Below are 21,118 nucleotides of genomic sequence, written 5' to 3'. Positions count from 1 at the left end.
CTTATAACAAAAACTCATTTATAAAAATAGTTTAAAAGAAACCTAATTAAAGATTATTGAATAATTCAGAGACTTACAAATTAATTAAATTGGACCACAAATGTTTTTGGGTGCACATTTTAAATTAAATTTCTTATTCACATAACTCCACTTGTGATTTTGAAATAAAACACTTTTAAGTTTTTTGTAGATCAACGTCTGAAGACAGATACTAAGGTGGAGTACATGTCACAGGTTTCTTATATGTCAGTACAACTGGTTGCTTGATGTATGTTATAGTGTGCACCAAATCAGATTTGACACATTGTAAGTCAAGTATGCAAGTTTATGTTTGACCCATGAAAGCAACATTGTAAAGCATTGAAGTAGATCTTAAGGTACCTAAAGGGTACAATAGGTCTACAATAAGGTATGTCTTTACTTTTGGAGGTGGGTCTGTTTGTTGGATGTCCATAATTTAGTCTTTTGTGGCAATGTCAATGACTAAAGCAGAGTACATGGTAGTCAGAGGCTAGCAAGGAAGCTTTATGGTTAGCAGGACTAGTGAAGGAGTTGGGCATTGAGCAAGGAGGGGTTTAGTTGCATTGTGATGGTCAGAGTGTTATTGACTTGGCGAAGAATCGGGTGTATCATGCTAAAACCAAGCATGGTTCCACAAGATCAGGGAGTTGATGACATTTGGTTAGATTTTGTTCACGAAAGTTCACACTTCAAAGAATGCAACTCATATGTTAATCAAGGCAGTTACAATTGACAAGTTTAAGCACTGTTTGGACTTATTGAATGTTGCTCAATGTTGGATGTGACAGGATCCCCAACCCAAGACATAACGAAGCGGACTTGTTGTTTATCTTCCATGAGGCTAAATATTCATCAAGGTGGAGATTGTTGTGCATGGCTCATATTTGATGGGCACGACAAAGTTGAAGTGGAGTGTAATGATCACTTGTTGTTGGGTTACGGAGCAGGGTGCGAGACAAAGCCTCTGTGGAATGTGTAATATTACACGTGGCGGATAAGATAATGAACACATAAAGATGTATGTGTGTTAAGACGATGTACACATAAAGATAATGTATGTGGTTTAAAGATAATGTATGCGTATATTAGATATATCCTAATGTAACCCTTGTTGACAAATGCATGAATTCTTGATTCTGGATGTTCTTACCATAGTCAGGTAATTTTGGTAGTGTCTATATGGGTATGGGACAGGTTCAAATTGCTATGGAAGGTGGAGTAAGAACGTTATGTGATGACGTCTGACATATCCCTGAATTGAGAAAGAATTTGATCTCACTTGATATAGGACAATGGTTTTAGTTACATAATTGGTGGAGACAAGGATACCGTGATGATGAAAGTACAACAGTAGGAAATATTTGCAGACAAACTCAAGGGAGCACAGTTGTAGGCTGAATTGCATCTGTTGAGTATGAAAATGATGCTACCAGATTGTGGCATTTGTGATGGGTCATCTCAGTGAGCGTGGAATGATAAAGCTTCACAAGAGAGGACTCTTGAAAGAAGTTTAGAGTTGCAAGATAAACTTGTGTGAGTATTGTGTGCTCGGGAAATAGACTAGAGTGTAGTGAAGCACACCACCAAGGGAATTCTAGATTATGTGCATACTGATATATGGGGTTCATCTCTCTCCACGGTGATTACGAACAACGTTCATGGCATGAAGACATCAAGCTAGGAGAGGAAGACACAAATGGGAGGTTTCGATTATTGTCGTTGACAAAGGACTAGATCAAAAGGATGAAGAAGAACAACTCAGTGTCAGTAGTGGTGGCGACCGAGGGAAGGTCATTGACGTGGTGGTGGTGAGAGTTGCCAACAAGGTTAAGGCGGAAAAAGAAAGTGTCGAGGAGTCACAATGGTGCATATGTGAAAAAACAAAAACAATAAAAAGGAAGATCGAGCAACTCAAAAGTGGTGCTAGGAGGTTAGGTGCCATGGTGGTGGATTTGCAATGAGGCCAAGATCACATAGGAGAGCACTGCAACCATTGTTGTGAAGCAGATCGAGAACAATAATGAAGGGATTACATAATTGGTGTCGACGCTTGAAGAACAAGGTGCATGTAGAAAGCAAGTTTGTGATCCACATATAAAAGATAAAGTTTTAACACATGTCACATCCAATGGCTAATAGATTGACTTGTATACAAAGTACCAAACACACATAGGTTTGGGTTACCTAACCTCCATTCGAGCAAAAAAATATATATATTTAAATTTTTTAAGAATGAAAAATAAAACAAAAAATTTAAACAAATGAATTACGAATATTTTTATATTCATAAGGATAAAAAAAATATTTTAACCGGTGAAAAAAATAAAATTTTATTTGATAATTGATTCTTTATCTTCCACAATATTCATACTCTACAATCTCATGCTAGACATTTTTATCTTTATTTTTTTAGTGCAAATTGATGTGAAAATTAAACTTAAAAGTTAAAAGGAGAGAGAGGTTACCGAGAGATAAAATTACGAAGATATTATATATATATATATATATATATATATGTATGTATCTATTTTTAAGAGCAAATTGACTTGAAAATTAAACTTAAACGTAATAGTTAAAAGGAGGGAGAGGATACCGAGATAAAATTATGAAGATATATTACATACATATTTGTTGAGGTGGATCCAACACTAAAATAGGATTTAAGTTTGAAATTCAAAAAAAGTAGCTACATGCTGAAGTGGGACCAATAAAGGGGGTAAGGACAAATTTTCAACGTTTAATTATTTACTTCGGAAATAATAACTTGTGAAAGTTGACGTTAGATGAACATAAATTAACTGTAGCTAATATTTAAGATTAACTGCACTTTTTGTATTTCAAAGTATACATTTTACAAAACTAATTTTAGAAATATTATGCTTATATTCTTTTTTTCTGCAAAATACACCTACAAAAAAAATATTTCCTAAAATTTTTCTCAAAATACACCTACAAAAAAAAAAATATTTCCTAAACTACACTTATTTTGAGTTTATATTTTTAAATTTTTTAATAGACAGTTTATTATTTTGTAAACTTTTAAATTATAATTAATATATATATATATATAATATTTATATATTAGGAAATACCTTTTATAATAGCAAATATATTTTGAATATATAACTTAAATAATATGTTAAATATCTACAGTAAATGGTATCCATTTTAGAATGCTCTTCATCAGTTCACGTTCACATTAATATAGATAGTACCTGAGGGCTGAGGCGCAATTATATTAACGTTGAGGGGTGGAATTTGAATAAAACGCGTTAGATGGTCTGAAACCGAAATGGAATTTGAATTAAACGCGTTAGATGGTCTGAAACCGAAATGGAATTTGATTTTGGAAAAGTCGGCGTTGTCTTTTGCAATTGCATTTAAGAGGTTAGACGTCTGTTTCTTTTTCAACTTTTTGAATATTTTAATTCTCTTTAACACTTTTATTTATATCCAACAGCAGAACTGAATTCACGAGAAATCGTTGCGTGTATCTATTTATATATACAGAATCGTTGCGTAGAATTAGTCGCTGAAAATTAGGGCAAATCGGCCAGTTTAATGGCCATGCGTGCTGTATCCTCCATTCCTCCTAGGTACAGTAAAATAGAAGGAAGAAAGTTGGGGACAAAAAAAAAAAAAAACAAAACATTTTTTTTTACATTATGTTGTGAAAGAAATTATATACTTATGATTTTAACTGCATTTTTTTAATTGAGGAAAACGTCGAATTTTAGGACAATAATTTTTTTTAAAATTTATCAATTTATTCATTATCTAATTTAAGGTCTTTTATTAAAGGTGAAAAAATATTTCATCACTTATACAAAAAAAGACACCGTATCATTTATTTATTTTGTTACCTTTTACTTTTGTATGCGACTAAATAAATAAAAATGATATATTTGGAAGTATGTTTTTATAAGGGAAAGGAATGGAGGATATTTTATTTATTTATTTATAGAGTAATAGAATTATATAATATATATAAAAACAAAAAATAGAGCATTAAATTTGTATTAAAATAACATTTGTATTTTTTTATATAATCATATATCAAATGTTTATTAAAATGAAAATTCCCCCTCCCCCTTCCTTTTCTTGTAAAACCTTACTAAATAGTAGTATAACCAATGACAACTCAACTTTTTTATATATAAAATGATAAAACACCACTCAAAATTATAATTATAATAGTATTTTTTTAAAAAAAAAACAGTAAACCTTTATCCTTTTTTGTCCTTTTTTTGTCGCACTCAAGTCTTAGTTTCTGCTATAATTACATGAAATGTGAGTTAATGAGTTGTGACTAAACTAGCATAATAAGCTTCACGAAATGCAACATCGAAGGTGCATCATCGCCACATCAAACTAAAAATTTATACAAATTTATTATTGTAAAAGATTGTTATAATATTTATAATTTGTGTTTTTAGACAAATAATTATGTTTTGTAATGTTTCATGAAAGATTTCTAAATAGTATTTTAATCAATAATGTTTTCATAATTAATTGAAGTATTTTAACCGTACAAATATGGGTACTCATGTATTTAATTCCTATGATTATGGGTGTTAAAGATACTATTTTCGCTAGTATGAGTCTAGGTCCAAATGTTTTTTAAAACAAGCAAGGTATTAAGTATAATTATCCTACCAATAATCACTAGTCAAAGTTAAAATTATTTAAATTTAGGAAATGTACTCATTGTCATCTATTAAGTACAAAATATTTATTAATTTTATTAATGACTAATATTTATTGAAGAATCTAAATAATCGCATTAAATGAGATTTTTTTATAAATGTTTTTTTTTTTCATTCTGAAAGCTTAAATACATAAGAAATTTGAGTTTGATATCACTTTGAACAACGTAATGTTAAAAATTGAACTAATTTATATTAAGGTAATGCTTGAAATGAAATAAGTTTTATTTCTCACGTTAACCACATAACCCTTTTAAAAATAAATCTTAACGTTAAAATAAATAATAATATATAAGTTTATACTAAAAACTTATCAAAACTAAATTCATAAATATAGTGTGTTTTCATATATACATGTTACTAATCTATTCACTTAAGTGAGAATATAATAAATTTGATTATATTTTAAATGGTTTGGGTTGTCTTTTTTTTTTTTTTACAATTGTGTAAATACAGTTAGAATATATTTGTTGGTTGAAATTTTTTAGTTTTTTAATGTTTGAAAAAAGTGTTTATATATTTTTTAAGTGGGCATTTAGTTTAACTTACTTTTAAAAATTGTTTTGAAAACATTTAAAAATAATTTTATATTTAAAAAATAAATTATGTTTTGAAATACTTATTAACTTTGAATTTATAAGGGGTTTTTTAGGGGATTTATAAGGTTAAGATGTTAAAGAATGAGGGAAAAAAGTTATTTTTGAAAAAATAAAAACAAATTACGTACATTGAGAATATTAATTAGAAAGTATGTGATGCATTTTATTATCTTTTTTATATTTTAAAATAATAAATATACTTTAAAAAATATTTACTGAACAGGTATTCTAAAATCACGCATTATACTTAAAAATAAAATTACAATCATATTTGGAGAGCAATCACTGACTCACTGTAATTTTATGTGGTAAACATAATTAGCGGCTGAGGATATTTTTGGAATCATAGTTTGAATGAGTGAAGTGGAAACATATGATTGGTCCACTTTTTTTTTTTTTTTCATTAGAAGCTGTATCTGAGATCTAAGAGATGCTGATTTGTTATTTTTCTTCAATGATTGGGATCACAGGTGGATTTGCATTATGGATTAATTTATCCTTTGAATTATTGCAAAGAGTTTGTGAAGATCATGATATTAGATTATGAAATGGAACAACGTAATTGGGTGAGGGGTTTTCGTGTATTGAATGGAAGCACATAATTGCACCCATAATTGGTATTTGTGAGTGACTTCCGGGCTCTCCAAATTTGTCACCTATATTAGCATTTTTTTTTCCTTCGTAACAAAAATAAAAAATAAAAATCCAAATAATACACGTTCCTCTTAAAAAATAAAAATGTCCCTATTTAAAAATATAACATCAAATTGAATGACAAAAAAAATATTTCGTGGAATGAATTTGTTGAAAGTATTTTTAAAGAATGGGTCAATGAATTAAAATGAAAATTAAAATTCAAACAGAGGAAGAAAATATAGAAGTGTATATACTACAAGTCATACTAACATAAATTTTGATTTAAGAGTGTATAAAAATCAAACTCTTTAAAAAAATGGGTGAATGAATTAAAATGAAAAGTGAAATTTGAGGTCTATTAGCTTTTTATAGAAAAACGGTTTTTTGTTCTAAAAAATAAAAAACAAAAGAAATTATTTAATAATAATAGTTTTCGAAAATTGTTTAAAAGTAAAAAAAAAATAGTTTTTGAAATCTTTTTTTACAAAATATATTTTTATAAACTAATAAATAAAAACACAATCAAACAAATATTTAACATCTTAAAACTTAAAAAAAATTATATTTTTTAACTAAGAAATTTGTTTCAAGCATCTTAAGTGCTTTGTGCTATTTGGTTAACGACACCCGCACCATATAATTTTTTAAATTTAGATAATGATATGTATGGGGACAAATAAAATAACTGTTATAGATAGTTTTAAAAATGTATTTTTCTATTAGAACAATTCAAAATCTCTTGAATCATTAACCATTTACTTCATCCTAATAATGCATGTAAGCTTCCTTCGGAGTTTCATGATTTGCTCTCTCTCTAGGGTAGTAGCTAGTTGGCCATTTGATTACTACTGTTGATATATCATATATATTTTACTACTTTTCCTTTGCTATACAGATGTTACCTTATTTGCCTTCTCAATATGTTAAAAAAGTTAATTAACTTTCTTATCATTTTCTGTAAATGATGCTTGGCTTAATCAGAAGGTGGCAGGAGATTATAGCATAAGTCATAGGCATTACCGCATCCTCGACCTCCAATCACACTAAATAAAAAAGTATAAACTATAAAATGATTTTATTATTGCAACAAGCTAGACAATAATCATAATAGTCTACACGCATGTCCATATAAAAATGTAACAATGATAAAATTAAATACATTATAGTATAGTCATAGTCATGCATTATGATTTAATTAATGGTTAGTACTTAGTATAGCTAGCCTCCTTTACAGCCTCCGTCGAGGTCCCCTCAGCCCTCTATAGATTGACATATACTGCAGCGGACAAAACAATACTGGATTACCTCAATAATATATATATATATATATATATAATTCCTCTAAAATTTAAAACATATTAATTTGATCCTTATAATTTTTTCTATTAATTTGATCTCTGTAAAAAATAAAACACATCGATAATTTTTTTATATGATAATTTTGATATGACTAACAGACTTATATATATAATTTGATGTCTTTTTTAGTGTATTTAGAAAAATAAAAGAAATAATTAAACCTTTTGATCATATAAGGAAATCGGCTAATAAAATTATCATTAGGGATCATTATTTTTATAAGAATCGAATTAATATGAAAAATTTTATTAGTATCAAATTAATACTTTTTAAATTTTTTATAAGGCAAACATATTGTACCCAAAAAAAAAAACAGTAGTCGATTACTCTATAAGTTTAACTTTTGAATTGTTATTATAATTTTGTGTTTATAAGTATAGGATGAAGTGTGTACTAAGGTATTCAAAGATCATAATGCTTGCATTTATACCTATATTTATTAAACTAATAATTAACTTAAACATCATGATTTTTATTGATATTCATTGAGTCAATTATCCATTATCTATTGCCATTCCAAACTAGTTAAGTTTAAAAAATAAATACACACTATTTTTTTAAGCAATCCTATAGTTATCGTATTTTTAGCTAGATCATATCTGAGAGTAAGGAAATATCATCCTAGAGTATTTAAATATAACATGTAATTTGTTTAGCATATAGCTCATATATGATTTAGTGAATCTGAAGGACTCTATATTCTCAGGACGGCTCATCATATCTCTTTTAGTTATTGTTTCGAGATTCCTAGGCACGGTTATGGTGTAAGAAGTCGAGTGAATTTCTCTAATGAAAAGATCAATATTCGAGAATATCTGGCTGAGAGAAAAGCAAAAGAATACATTAACTAATATTTAATCTTAATTATTTATATTCTCGTTCCATATATACCTTGTATTTTTTTATGTGTCTTTCGAGTCGGTGTATATTTTTCTTATAAATATATTTTTTAACGTGTATAATTTTAATAGGATATGAAATGAAGACCACCAAAGTAGAAAATGGTCCAAGGTGGCTCCATGGGACCAAATCTGGAGTCTTCCCTCCATAGTGCAAAAACTGTAGCATATCCATATCCATGTTTTACACCCTATATATATATATACTGTAGCCAAACTGGACCGGCCATTGAACAAACCACTAGGTCCAAGAGTCAATTTCGCTACGCCAAATGGCACCATATACTAATACGTACCCCAAAAGTTAAAGACCATGTAGAATTGGTGGTCTCTTTAAAGACAGACCATGTCTATTAATTTCTAACACCAGTTGCGTAGAGATATAGTTATTAATTGAACTACCAAACATACTCATCTTTTAGTCTCACGTTAATAATTTTGATTTTAATTGTTTATGTAAGTTTTAAATAAAAATTTATCTCTTCTTACATTTTACGTTCTTATCATTCCTGAGTATATATGTTGCATTTGTGAGATGTTTAACTATTGCATATTTAAACTTGGAATTGAATTATATTAATTAGTTTTAGTTATTGCTTCAGCATGGGATCATGATAGGAAGTGCTGCATGGCCTAAAATTTGGTCACCTAGAAAGTTTTAGAGATTTTGATAAAACCGTGCTATTTGATATTCAATTATTTGGTGACAATAATCTCTTCAAAGCGCCGCTGGTGTCGCAAGATTATGCTAAGATCTGAAACATTCGTTGTCATGGTTTCCTCCTATCTTCTGCATTGCCATGTTCAATGTATTTTTTTTCCCTCAAACATATCTTTCTTCTTTTTCTTTATCGATGGTCACCACACATATATCTTTTTTATTGTTTGAAAACTTTTAAAACTTTTAGAGTTTATTTTAAAAATAAAAAATAATGAAAAGGTATAATTTTAGACTCACTTAGAGAAAATAAATAAAAAATTATTATTTTTCTTAAGTATATGCACTTATATAATTTAAAAATAATAATATTTCATTATGCTACGTTATTTTAATATATAATATATTATTTAAAATAAAAAAATCTAATACTAGACTACATATTACAATGTTAAAACCACACCAGAAGATAGAGAAAGGGATGTATATTATGAGAATGTTTTTATTGAGTAAGAATAAAAATGATTAATTTTAATCTTAAATTAAAAAAAAATAATTGTAATTAAAAAAAATCACTTAAAATCTAAATTGAACCAAATATAACCTTTTTTTATTTATGTTAATAATTTAATGATAATGTAATAATGATATAAAATAATTTTATATCGTTAAGTTAAATCTACTTTATCATAATTATAAACTCGTGGCCGTTTGATTTTTTTATTTATTTAAAGTTTGATGTTAATATAGATCTTTTAATTTTCAGCCCATCCAATAAGAAACCTGAAGTGCCAAAATAAGTAAAATAAGGATGTTGCTTCCTGCACTTTCATTATTATTTCTGCTGCATGCGTCTCATTAATCTGGAATGTAATGGGGCACAAAACAGTGGGAATGTAAGAAGTTTTAACCGTAAAATAAAGTATGTATATTTATTGGACTTTGGTTGGGGTACCATACATATTTGGATCCATGAATACCAATAATTGCCATATGTACACGATACACTTGTTATACTCCACGGCCCAAAGCTAACTAGCTATCTCGTGGCTCGTGCGCAATATTTTTGGTTGGAAGTAGTAAAAACTGTTTGTTACTCTCCATTTTCAACAATCCGAAAGGTTAAATGAGGCTCAGGCGTTGCTTACGTCGCACTTATTTTCCCTTCTTTTTGTTGATAGGTACAATTAGAATTTGTTTATGCAATTTTATCTTCTTTTCTTTTTCTAGAAGGATGCAATTTTATCTTATCGTAATTAATAGACAAAAAAAGCAATTAAATTTATACGGTCATATGCATTTCATTCTTGTTTATTATTATTGTTGTTTTGGGTGTTAGATTGGAATAGTGTAACTGGAGGATTAAATATCTAAAATCAGCATCACACTTATATCATTGAAGATTAAAACAAGTGTCAATTGAGTGATTTGATCGTTAACCTTTATTTGTAATTTTACTCTGATATGTATTAATAAAGTATTACAAATTTATCAACAAGCACTCAATCTGAGTAAAATTAGATTTAATCTTCTTAAGTAGGATATTTATTTCAAACCTTGTTGATGTGAGAGTGAGATCTCATTAAAAATGATCAATTAAATTTTTTAACAAAAATTAATCATTAATAAAATTAATAAATATTTCATACTAATAGTAAAAAAAGTATTAAAAATTAAGTAGATAGCTAGAGATACAAGATTCCGTAAGATAGTTTAGAAAAATAAAATTGTTTACTTTTCAATACTAACGCGAGAAAAAAAATGTTGTGTTATTCTAACTTTAAATTATTGAAAAAGTTATAAATAAAGGTGGTCAAAATCATAAAATGTTGTAACAAAATCTTATAATTGGAGGATGAGTTGTTAATAATAATTACCATTTATGACTTAGTTAACACTTGACAAACAAAGTTACTATCTAGGTGGACTTTACCTACAACTAAAGGCTATGAGGTGGGGAGAAATAAGGTAGTGGTGGATCTTTTGCAACATGCGGATGACATGCTATTCATTGGGGATGCATGTTTATCCAATGTGGTAGCTATCAAAGCAATGATGAGATGCTTTGAAACGACATCTAGCCTAAAGGTTAATTTCAATAAAAGTTGCTTTGGAGAGATTGGGGTGGAGTTTGAGATGCTTGAAAGATGGGTGAATGTTCTTAACTGTAGATTGATGACTGTTCCTTTTACTTACTTGGGGCTACCTATCGGTGCTAATCCAAGGAGATTGGAGACATGGACATTGATAATAAACATATTGAAGAAAAAGCTATCAAGATGGAAACACAAGTCCTTATCTTTTGCGAGCCGAGTTTGTCTTCTCAATTTTGTACTTCTTCACTTCCTTTATTCTTTCTTTCCTTCTTTAAATTGCCATGATTAGTTGCACTACAAATTACAGGCATTCAAAGGCAATTCTTGTGAGGGGGTTGTGAGCAAGGAATAAAAATAGCTTAGATAGGTTGGGACTCTATTTATAAACCAAAGGAGTGCAAAGGTTTGGGAGTGAAAAATATTGCATGGTTCAATGAGGCACTATTAGGAAAGTGGCGGTGGTATCTTTTTCATGAGGAAAATTCCTGGTAGAAAAAGGTTATTATCTAAATATACCGAGTGAAGGGGGTTAGCTTGCGAGGAAGAGGGTAGAGACCACTCTATTTGGTGGAGGGACCTTAGAAGTGTACGTGGAGCAAATAACAATGTCAAATGGTTTGAAAAATACTTGGAGTGGAGGATAGGAAAGGGATACAATTTCAAATTTTGGGTAGATCCTTGGCTTGATGATACACCTTTATACCTAACCTTTCTTAGGCTTTTTCTTCTCTCAAACCAAAAAGATTGCACTATTTTTTAAATGGGGCAATGGGAGGAAAATGGTTGGAATTTGGCCTTTAGGTGGAGACGAAGGTGCTTCCAATATGAGCAAATAATGATACAAAATCTTATTGGAAAGCTATGTGGACATGAACCAAAACAAATTGGTTGTGGTGTATGGAGTTGGTCATTGGAGAATAATGGATCATATAATACTAGATCAATGTATTAAGACATTTGTGGATTATCTCAGCTAGAACACACACCCATTCCTATCTTTAGGTTGATTTGGAAACTAAAGGTACCTCCTAAAGTCTTTTTATTCCTTTGGAGATTATTGCTAGATAGACTGCCAACTAGAGACAACCTTCGAAAGAAGGGTGTCCTTAGTGAAGGAGTGAATTTAAAATGTCATTGGTGTGAAGAAACAATAGAAACAGTGGGTCACATAGTGCTAAATTGTCCAAATATAAGCATTGTGTGGAGTAACTGGTATCGTATGAAGGGTCTTTCTACTATTTTACTAGGAAGACCAAAACAACATATTTAACACCACTTTTTGTTTAGAGGATCAACTATTGGAGAAAAGATTAGATTGGTGGTTTGGTGTGCGACAACATGGTCTATATGGGGTGCTCGTAACCAAACAATTTATCAAGATAGCCAAAAGATAGCCAATCCGAAAACATTATCTTTTGTTCAGTGGAGTGTTGACCCAGGTTTGTGTTTAAAAGTATTGATCCGACGAGATTATGAATGATAAAGAAACTTGGTTTAGCCACAAGGGCATGACATGCATAAAATGTGCATAAGCTCTCGATTGTGCATGGCAATATGACTTTAGTTTCATTAATTGTTGGGTTAAACTTGTCAAGTCACTTTGGGATACATTATTGTGAATTTTATATATGGCTGTGGAAGTGCATGTTGACATGCTAATTTGATATTGATAATAGGGTGTCACCATGTATATAATGAAGGTATGGGATAGTATATGTGGGTTGGTAGTGGAATTTATGAGCATATATCATAAATTCCAAGAAACCAACCATATCTAGAGTTCATTTTGTGTATTCTACTTGGGTCTATATATAGGTATTATCTTGTATTTGGATTCATAATTTAATATATGATTTTTTTTGCCGACAAAAAAAAAAGACCTACAATGCTATCATAACAATAATTATCATACGTTCCATACATGCAAGTATAGATTATTCCCAAACTAAAAAAATAATGAAGAATAACTATTTGAATAAATTATCAAAAGTTTTACATATAAAAAATGTTGTAATTTTTAGAGGTATATTTCAAAAGTTAGATGACCCTAATGTCTAGTTGAGGGTTGTTTTCATTGTTTATAAATCAATTTCTTATAAAGGCTTTTAAAATGGCTAGTAAGAGATATAGGTTCATGTACATGAGATTAGACCTTGATGACACTAATGGAGTTCCTATCTGCATAACAGATTTTTTCCTCTCACTCTTAATTCTGAGTTTGTAAAATTGGCTTCTAGTTTTGTTGTCCTGAGTTTTAGATTCTAGATTTGGGGAGTTCTTGTTATATCCTCAAAGACTAGCATATATAGTATAGATAAGGGTAATCTCAAATTGGACCGTTGATGTTTTCAGGGTCACAAACTACATAAAATAAGTGAGTAACAACGTAGAAAAAGACAATACACAACAAATTTTACTAGAGGCCTAATATCTGGTATCTAATATTATATAGTTCCAAAACACACTAAATTTCAAGGAATAAAAATACAAGAATATTCCTTTTAAAAAAACACGAATATGGAGATAACTGGGTGTTGGTTGATAATATTGATAAAAGTAAATTAATTTTTTAAGTGGGAAAATTATTGGATAACCCTATATTCTGCGAATTCAGCAAATATAGACCCAACAGTCTTCTGAAGAAAAAATATTATCCTTTTCTTCATATGCCAAAAAAAAAAAAGTCCTCCTAGAAGTTGCAATCTTTGTGCTCCCCACGAATCAATAGATAATTGAATTCTTACTATAAGCATCATTCGGTATTTGACAAAATGTCCCAAACATAAATGTAGGTTTAGTTAAATGTCAACAGAGTTATCTTGTGCATGTAGGAAACTTGAAAGTTGCAAGTTGCTATTTGTTTGTTGTATTGGGTTGGGCATAATAACATAACATATTAAGCAAGTTGCTAATAATTAAGGCACAAATTGCCAATTTCAAGGCATATTGCCCGCCATTTGGGATATCTTCAAACTCTCTATTGCTCTATCTAAGGTCCATTTTCCATTGCACTGTCACTATCATTCCCGTTTATGACAACCTAGAAAATGTTAGGTTGAAAATTGAAATGGTATGTTTGTTATTTGACAGTGAAAGTGTGAAAAAGAAAAAAGGAAAAAAATTGAAGAAAAAGAATAATATTAATTATTAAGAAGAATGCAATGAAATAATCAAAGGAGAATGTTAGTTGGAGTAATAGTTAACTTCGGTATTATTTAACATGACTTTTTTTAGAGCTTAGAAACTTTTTAAGAGTTAAAGTTAAAAATGATAATTTTAAAATAAAAATGATTTGATAATTGTATAATTTTAAACTTGAATTTAGTTTTAAGTTAAAACTTTTTGGGTAGTATATCTTTGGATTTAGAATAAAAAGAAAAAGAAAATTAAAGATCTTCTAAAATTAGCTGTCTAAAAGTTTTTTATCAAGTTTTCTTCATTTAAAAGAAAGCTACTTTATCTTTTCTAGCTTTTGTAAAATTGATTGTCTCATTATTAGACCGACTGGGTTTCAGAAATTATGTTTGACACATTTTTATTAAAGATAATTTCAACAATAATATAAATTAAATACTAGACATAAAAAAAACGACACAAGGATAACATATTTATATTTTTTTTTTAAAAAGAGAACATATGCAAAAGTTAATATTACGCGGTCGAGAGCAAAGAAAGAAACAAGTTAAATAAGACAACAAACTTCATATAGAAGCTGGAAACAAGTCATTTTCTTAGGATACAAGATATGAGATTCCATCCATAAAGCTTAATATTTAAATTGTTATTCTTTTCAAACAAAAAAAGTAAAATTTTTATAAAATTCTATGTGAAAATATTTGGGTCAAAGTGATTATTATTTTTTAAAATTTTATTTATTTTAAAAGCAGAAAAACAAAAAAAAAATCATCTGTTTGATGATTTTTATTTTTTCAGTTTGAAGCTTTAAATTTTTTTTCAAACAAAAACCAAAAAACAAGAGCAACTTTAACCATGCTTGCAAAAATACCTCCGTTATTAGGGTAACATTTTCTTAATGAACTCATAAATCATTTCATGCATTTTTCATTCTTAGTATGTATTTAGATAATGAGAAAAATTGAATGTGTTAAATGAAAAACAATTTTAAGATAATCTATTTTGTTACAATTGTCTGAAATAATTATTTTTATAGTAAAATTACAAAAAATGAATTTAAAATATTTATAGTGAATGGTTTTATATTTAAAACAATCAATTTCATGAAATCAAATAAAAAAATAGTTCGTTAACTGTCAATCACAATCTTTAAAGTTTTTATTTAAGCAAATTATTTTATAATAGAAATAATCTAATATTATAATCTGATTTTCATCACTACTATCAAACAAATGAGAAGAGAATTATAAACAAGTTTTTTTTATATATAAAATCAGATTAAAATAATTATTATATAATCTATACCAAACATATTCGAAACGTCTTCGATTCTTCAGGGTCAGAAGGCTCAAGTGCAGAAAGAATAAAGCCTCAAAACCAGAACATCAATACTAAGAAATTAAGGATATTCCCAACAGTTATAGCTACAACGTCAGTTTTTTAGAAAATTGAGAAAGGAAATGATATATGGAGTTTATTCATTCATTGTAGCATCATTATTATCATGGTAATTAGTGGAGTTTTCTTATCTTCAAGGATAATATATTAATTTGGCTTCGCGGTAAGTCAGTGCTGGAAAAATGTGGAGCATAGTGGGAATGAAAGCCTTTCGTTGATGATAGTGGAAGAAATAGTGGGGGAATTTGGTTGTCCGTTTCCTTTAAAATTATGTCATCAAACATTCTTCTTTCTTTCTTTTTCATAAAAACATTTTAAAAATACAAACAATGAAGAAAAACCTTGATCTTCGACAACATAAAATGAGAAGAAGAAACAAAGGAAAGAAAAACCAACTCAGATCCATATCAGCTCAATGTCAATGGGCTACTATTAACAGGAGTGAAACTTCCTGCACTTCCAAATTTTACTTCAGACACCCCCATTACATTATCAAATGCCCAATCCGCCAGGGAGGTGCAGGAGGTAAAGTATTAATTGGGCTTTAACCGAATTAAGTCCAATAACTGAAAATACCTCCTCCACAATTTGAAAGCTCAGCAAATTATATTAATGAATGTTGTGAAGTTTAATCCTGTGTGTAATCTTTGTAATTCTATTATTTTTTAACATAGCCCTTTTTAAAATTTGTGAACGCACCAGACAACAGCTACAAATTAGTTACGTTTTGCACAGCAAAGTGATTTGACAAGATGCCTAAGCAGCTTTTAGGGGATTTTATTACTTGTTTCCCGGTAACCGTTAACTTGTGCATGTAATAATCCCTAAGAAAAACTTGTACATATAATAATTATCTGTTAGGAAAAATTCCCACCTTCATTGAATACACAATTCTCTAAGTATGAACATTATAATTCAAAACCAATAATGTTAAAGATAAAAAATAATCTTCGAAAAAAATATCCAGCCTTTTGTTCAATATGATTGTCTGGGTCCAGGAAAAACTCATGTAATATGATTTCTGTAGGTAACATCCCCTCCTCCAAGGACATAAACACAGAGGGATTTGCTTGGATGAATGACAACCTCATCCTATGCAATAATACAACAGGGATTGTTCACCGAAAATTTTCAACCTCAAAAGCACAAGCTGTTCCATCAACCGAGGCCGAGACAAGGTAATTGCGATTAGAAGACACAGAAAGAGACTGAATGGCATCAGAGTGCCCCTTCAATGTTTTTACGCATTCACCAGACCGGCTGTCCCACAATCTCACCTTACCATCCACACAACCAGAAGCCACATAAGACGCACCAAGCCATGCCAAACATGTCACTCCATCCTGGGCACAAGGCAAAATTCCTTTAAAGCATCAGATATAGGAATTTATTTTTTTTACAATTTCAAGTCAAGGTAAAATTGCATAGAGTCATTTAGTCTCTGAATGCACAAAGCCACAAACATGATAACTTTGCACAAAGCAATTCCAACAAACCTCATGTTCACAAGTGCCTCGGGGTAATAAATGCTCTATATCCCAGATGATAAGTTTTTTATCCATGCCTCCAACTGCAGCCCAGGAACCACTATCATACAATTTTAAGGGACAACATTATTGATGACTCGGTTCATTTTTTTTTTTTGAAGATGAACACATCAAATTTAAGAGAACAAACAATTCATAATTCCATATGCATAAACTATATATTCATATTTAAGCAAGGTTTGGGTCATTTGACTGTTTATTATTCTTTGGAAATAAATAGAATATTTATTAAAACAGTGTTTATACTATAAACCAAGTCACTGAAGGTTAGGTCAAGTCTAATAACATATCTTGAGTCAATGGCACTTGGGTTATTCATCTTTATAAATAAACCCTATCATATTATGCCTGTTAAGCTGTTACCGATAATAAGACTATATTCTTGGCTGTAACATTATATTGGTGGATCAGCATCTCCATCCCTTCAAACAACCTCTGTCCAATAAAATTTTCATTGTGCATGTGCATAAATCTAGAAGCGTACAAGTACATAAAAATGTTCAGCATTGCACATATAGACAGGCTATGAGAAGTTTGTTAATTGTAACACATACCTTGGTGCAAACCCAACACACTCAATGGAATCTGAATGAGAAGCAAGGGCATTATTATCAACAACCTGTCAAACATGAAACTCATTATTAGAGACAAAGCAGGAAGCTAATAAAATCTGCAGCATGCAGAGACAAATGAAACAATTAGCACAGCGTAAAGTGGTGAAAGTGTTAGGATATGTGGTCTAAAAACAGTACAAGCCAGGCTATATACTATTGAAGGACATAATTCTTAGAAAACTTTTGTTCTTTCATATAACACAAAATATAAGGGTTAAGTTGAAGACCTACTCAAGCTCGAGTCTAGCTAGTTACAAAATTGCCAAGCTGATTAACTAATTTAGTCAAATTCCATACACAAATCCACTGAGTAACTATTTTCTTGAGAATGACAAAAATATACCAATCTTGACCAACATTGGGGAAAAGATAGGAGCTGGCTTGCAATTACTGTTGAATTGAGCATCACCACTCAGACTGTCTTGCAATTGTGAAAATTAAATTACAACAAAGGTACAATATAGTCTGAAACTAGTCTTGCTAAACGCTCTTTGATCTGATTCTCATACATGCTCACATGCTTGACAGAAAAGAGGAAATCACGAGACAACAGTAATCCAACAAAAAATTGTTTTTCACTCAAATTATTGCAACTGACATTAGAGGCTATTATTCTTTGAATAAATACTAAGATATTTAGCATCAACCAGTGGATTAGATGATTTTACCCTCGAATTTCTTTTAAGCAACTATTATCTCTGACATTTTAGTAGGATATAAAATTTGTAGTCATATGACACGAATATTAGAAAGTAGAAACATTACTCAAGAGTCCAAGACACAAACAACCAAAGGTTTCTCAAAATAACGAGACATCATACCCAAAGGAAAAGACAGAAGACAAGACAAATAGACTAAAGTCAATAATGCAGTGAATATCAAATGCAATGAAAACACATACTCTTCCTGTGGTGATATTCACAATATGGACCGATCCATCCTTAGAACCAGAAAGAGCAAGAGTTGAAGTTGAATTTATTGTCAAGCATGTTAATCCCTCGGTATGATATGGATGGCCTACAAAGCAAAATCTAGCAGGTTGTCAAAAGCAAAAAGAAGGAAAAAAGAAAATCTGCAGATGAGAATAAAATGATTAGACATCAATTTTTTGTGAAACTATCATGACTTGATAAACATCAAAGTTTCACCTCATGAATGTTGTCCGTCCTTACTTGATATGAGAAAAGAGACAAAACATAATTTAAAAATTGCTCAAACTGCATCCCATCCTTTTTTCTTGTGGAAGATTCCAGAATTTGTTTTTTTAAATAACTATGGAGAATTGTAAGACCACAGACTATTTAGATTGGAAGCATGAAAAATTGAAAAAATGCATTGCTGAGGAATAGAAAGCAAACATAATTAACACACACAAAAAAGAGCAATTTACATACCCCGCACAACATGAGTGCTTTCTCCAGTTTTTGGATTCCATATTCTCAAGGTTGCATCATCAGAACCAGTACATATTATTTTCCCTAAGGTACCAAGTAAAAAGAAATGGAAGAGTGTAAAAATATATACCACAAATAACATTTAACAAAAAATGCACCAAGATGAAGAGAAATTACTACCATCGGGAGTAAAATCACCACAGGTTACACTATCACCATGACCAATAAATGTATTAAGTAAGGCAGCATTATCAGTATTCCACATCCAAATGCTGAAATCCTCAGAACCAGCTAAGAGTATGTGTCCTCTTGGATGCCACCTAAGCCACTGAAAGATTTCATGGCATCTAACTTAGTAACTAATAAAAACAGAAAAAAGCAAGAAAACTAAGGGTGGGTGTGTTTTGTTTATTGCTTTCATTTCCAGTTGATATTTCTTTTACTAATAGCTACAAAAATAACAACTTGTTTTCACTAACAATCTCACCTCAATGCCCCCTCCAGGTCCTTCAAATTTTTTACCTTCCAAATTTCCAGATACATCCCAGACTTTAATAATTCCATCTAAGCTTCCTGATGCCAAACACTGTCCATCATAGCTAAAAGCTAAACTGGATACAGATTCTTCGTGACCTGTACAAAATTAATAATAAATAGAAATTAACATTATCTTGATTTTACCAAATATTTTGACACTGGTGATAAATGGAAAAATATTAATCCATCAGTAACTCTAGTGTCATGCAAATACCTTGAAGCTCAAAAGCCCAATCCCCTTGGCCAATCTTCCAGAGAAATCCTCTGTCATCACCGCCTGCAGTAGCCACCAAGTCTGCATCTGTTGGGCTGCAGGCAACTGAGTACAACTCCCCTAGCAAGAATTCAAGAAATAAAAAAAAACATCATAATTCCCAACTAAGTACATGACTTCAAAATTTGAAAAAGGAACAAAAAAAATATTAGTTCGTCAACAAAGCCCTTGCAGAATATCATGCTACTTAGAATCCTGAATTTGATTACAATCTAATTAAATGCTTGGCAGAATCAGGCTAGCTAAGCAGAAACAAACAAAAAAGTAGAAATCTTACCGGTATGAGCAGTGAATTTGTGCACAAAGTCACCATCCTCATCCTCTTCTGAAATGGTTTAAAATATATGAATTAACACACTAAAAAACAATACATCTCAGTTCCAGCATCAATGAAAGTATAATACAGAAAATAACAGTTGACATTTTTAAATAATAGAGAAATCACACACAAGGCATATCAACATATAAACATATTGAAATTGCAGTTTAGAAGGATTTACAACAAGCTCATACCGAGGAGTTCAGAATCATCATCAGCGTCAGGAAGATCTTCATTATCCATGGCAACTTCATGGATGATGTCAGACTCATCAAGGAAAACTTCTTCGTTGTCGTCGTCATCATCATGATGAGGTGGAGCACTCATTGTGTTTGCTCAATTATCAATGAAATCTTTTCAATTCTATAAACCTGAGAGATATTTATCCAATAAATTTAAACTTTCCACTTGCTTCTTTCTTTATCCAATCATTTTTTTTGCTACCTATATAATGTGAAAAATAAAGGCAAAAAGGTTCCTTTAAACTATAAGGTCAGAGCACGGATGATTAATAAGTAAATACTGAATTTTAGAACTTAAGAAAAAGTAATAATATGGAACCGATGAAGAATATTCAACTTTGGAACAGAAAACTAAGGTAAAAGAAATTACCGGAAAAAAAAGGAATGAAGACGAGACGATTTTAGCCTAGGTGATTGAGGGTTTCACTTGCTTCTCTCAGTTCTGTTCTGTTCCTCTCTTTTGCACCAAAGCAAAGCAACGATGGAGAAGGACTTCAAAACAGTTTATGAGGTTGGCGCATGACTCCTCGGGTTGGGCCTAACCTAAATTCTGAAGGGCTATTACTATTTCACCTCGATTTTTACTTCTGCACCCACTTTCAACTTTTCTTTCTCCGAAATTTAATTCTGGAGTTTAGTGTCGTCCGGCATAGAAAGAAACATATGCTTCCTTTACCTTCTCCT

At 30.3% G+C, this 21,118-nt stretch overlaps 1 protein-coding gene across 2 annotated transcripts; it reads right to left on the bottom strand.

Annotated features, from left to right (window-relative positions):
- Positions 1-16,325: 16,325 nt before the first annotated feature.
- Positions 16,326-20,962, bottom strand: LOC114403674 (angio-associated migratory cell protein). 2 transcript variants are annotated; one of them, XM_028366777.1, is made up of 11 exons: positions 20,805-20,962; positions 20,387-20,563; positions 20,151-20,198; positions 19,814-19,933; positions 19,550-19,695; positions 19,243-19,390; positions 19,063-19,146; positions 18,570-18,685; positions 17,609-17,673; positions 17,004-17,094; positions 16,326-16,850 (listed from the first exon to the last, which is right to left on the bottom strand). In XM_028366777.1, the coding sequence occupies exons 2-11, from the start codon at positions 20,517-20,519 to the stop codon at positions 16,626-16,628; spliced, it is 1,176 nt and encodes a 391-aa protein (XP_028222578.1). In that variant the 5' UTR covers positions 20,520-20,563; positions 20,805-20,962; the 3' UTR covers positions 16,326-16,625. The 2 variants fall into 2 exon arrangements, with proteins under 2 accessions (XP_028222578.1, XP_028222579.1); XM_028366778.1 differs by having other exon boundaries at positions 20,387-20,636; positions 20,805-20,928.
- Positions 20,963-21,118: the final 156 nt, after the last annotated feature.

Source organism: Glycine soja, chromosome 20, assembly GCF_004193775.1.
Source record: "Glycine soja cultivar W05 chromosome 20, ASM419377v2, whole genome shotgun sequence".
NCBI lineage: Eukaryota > Viridiplantae > Streptophyta > Magnoliopsida > Fabales > Fabaceae > Glycine > Glycine soja.
The sequence above is the reverse complement of the archived record's forward strand: the minus strand, read 5'-3'. Positions and strand labels throughout refer to the sequence as shown.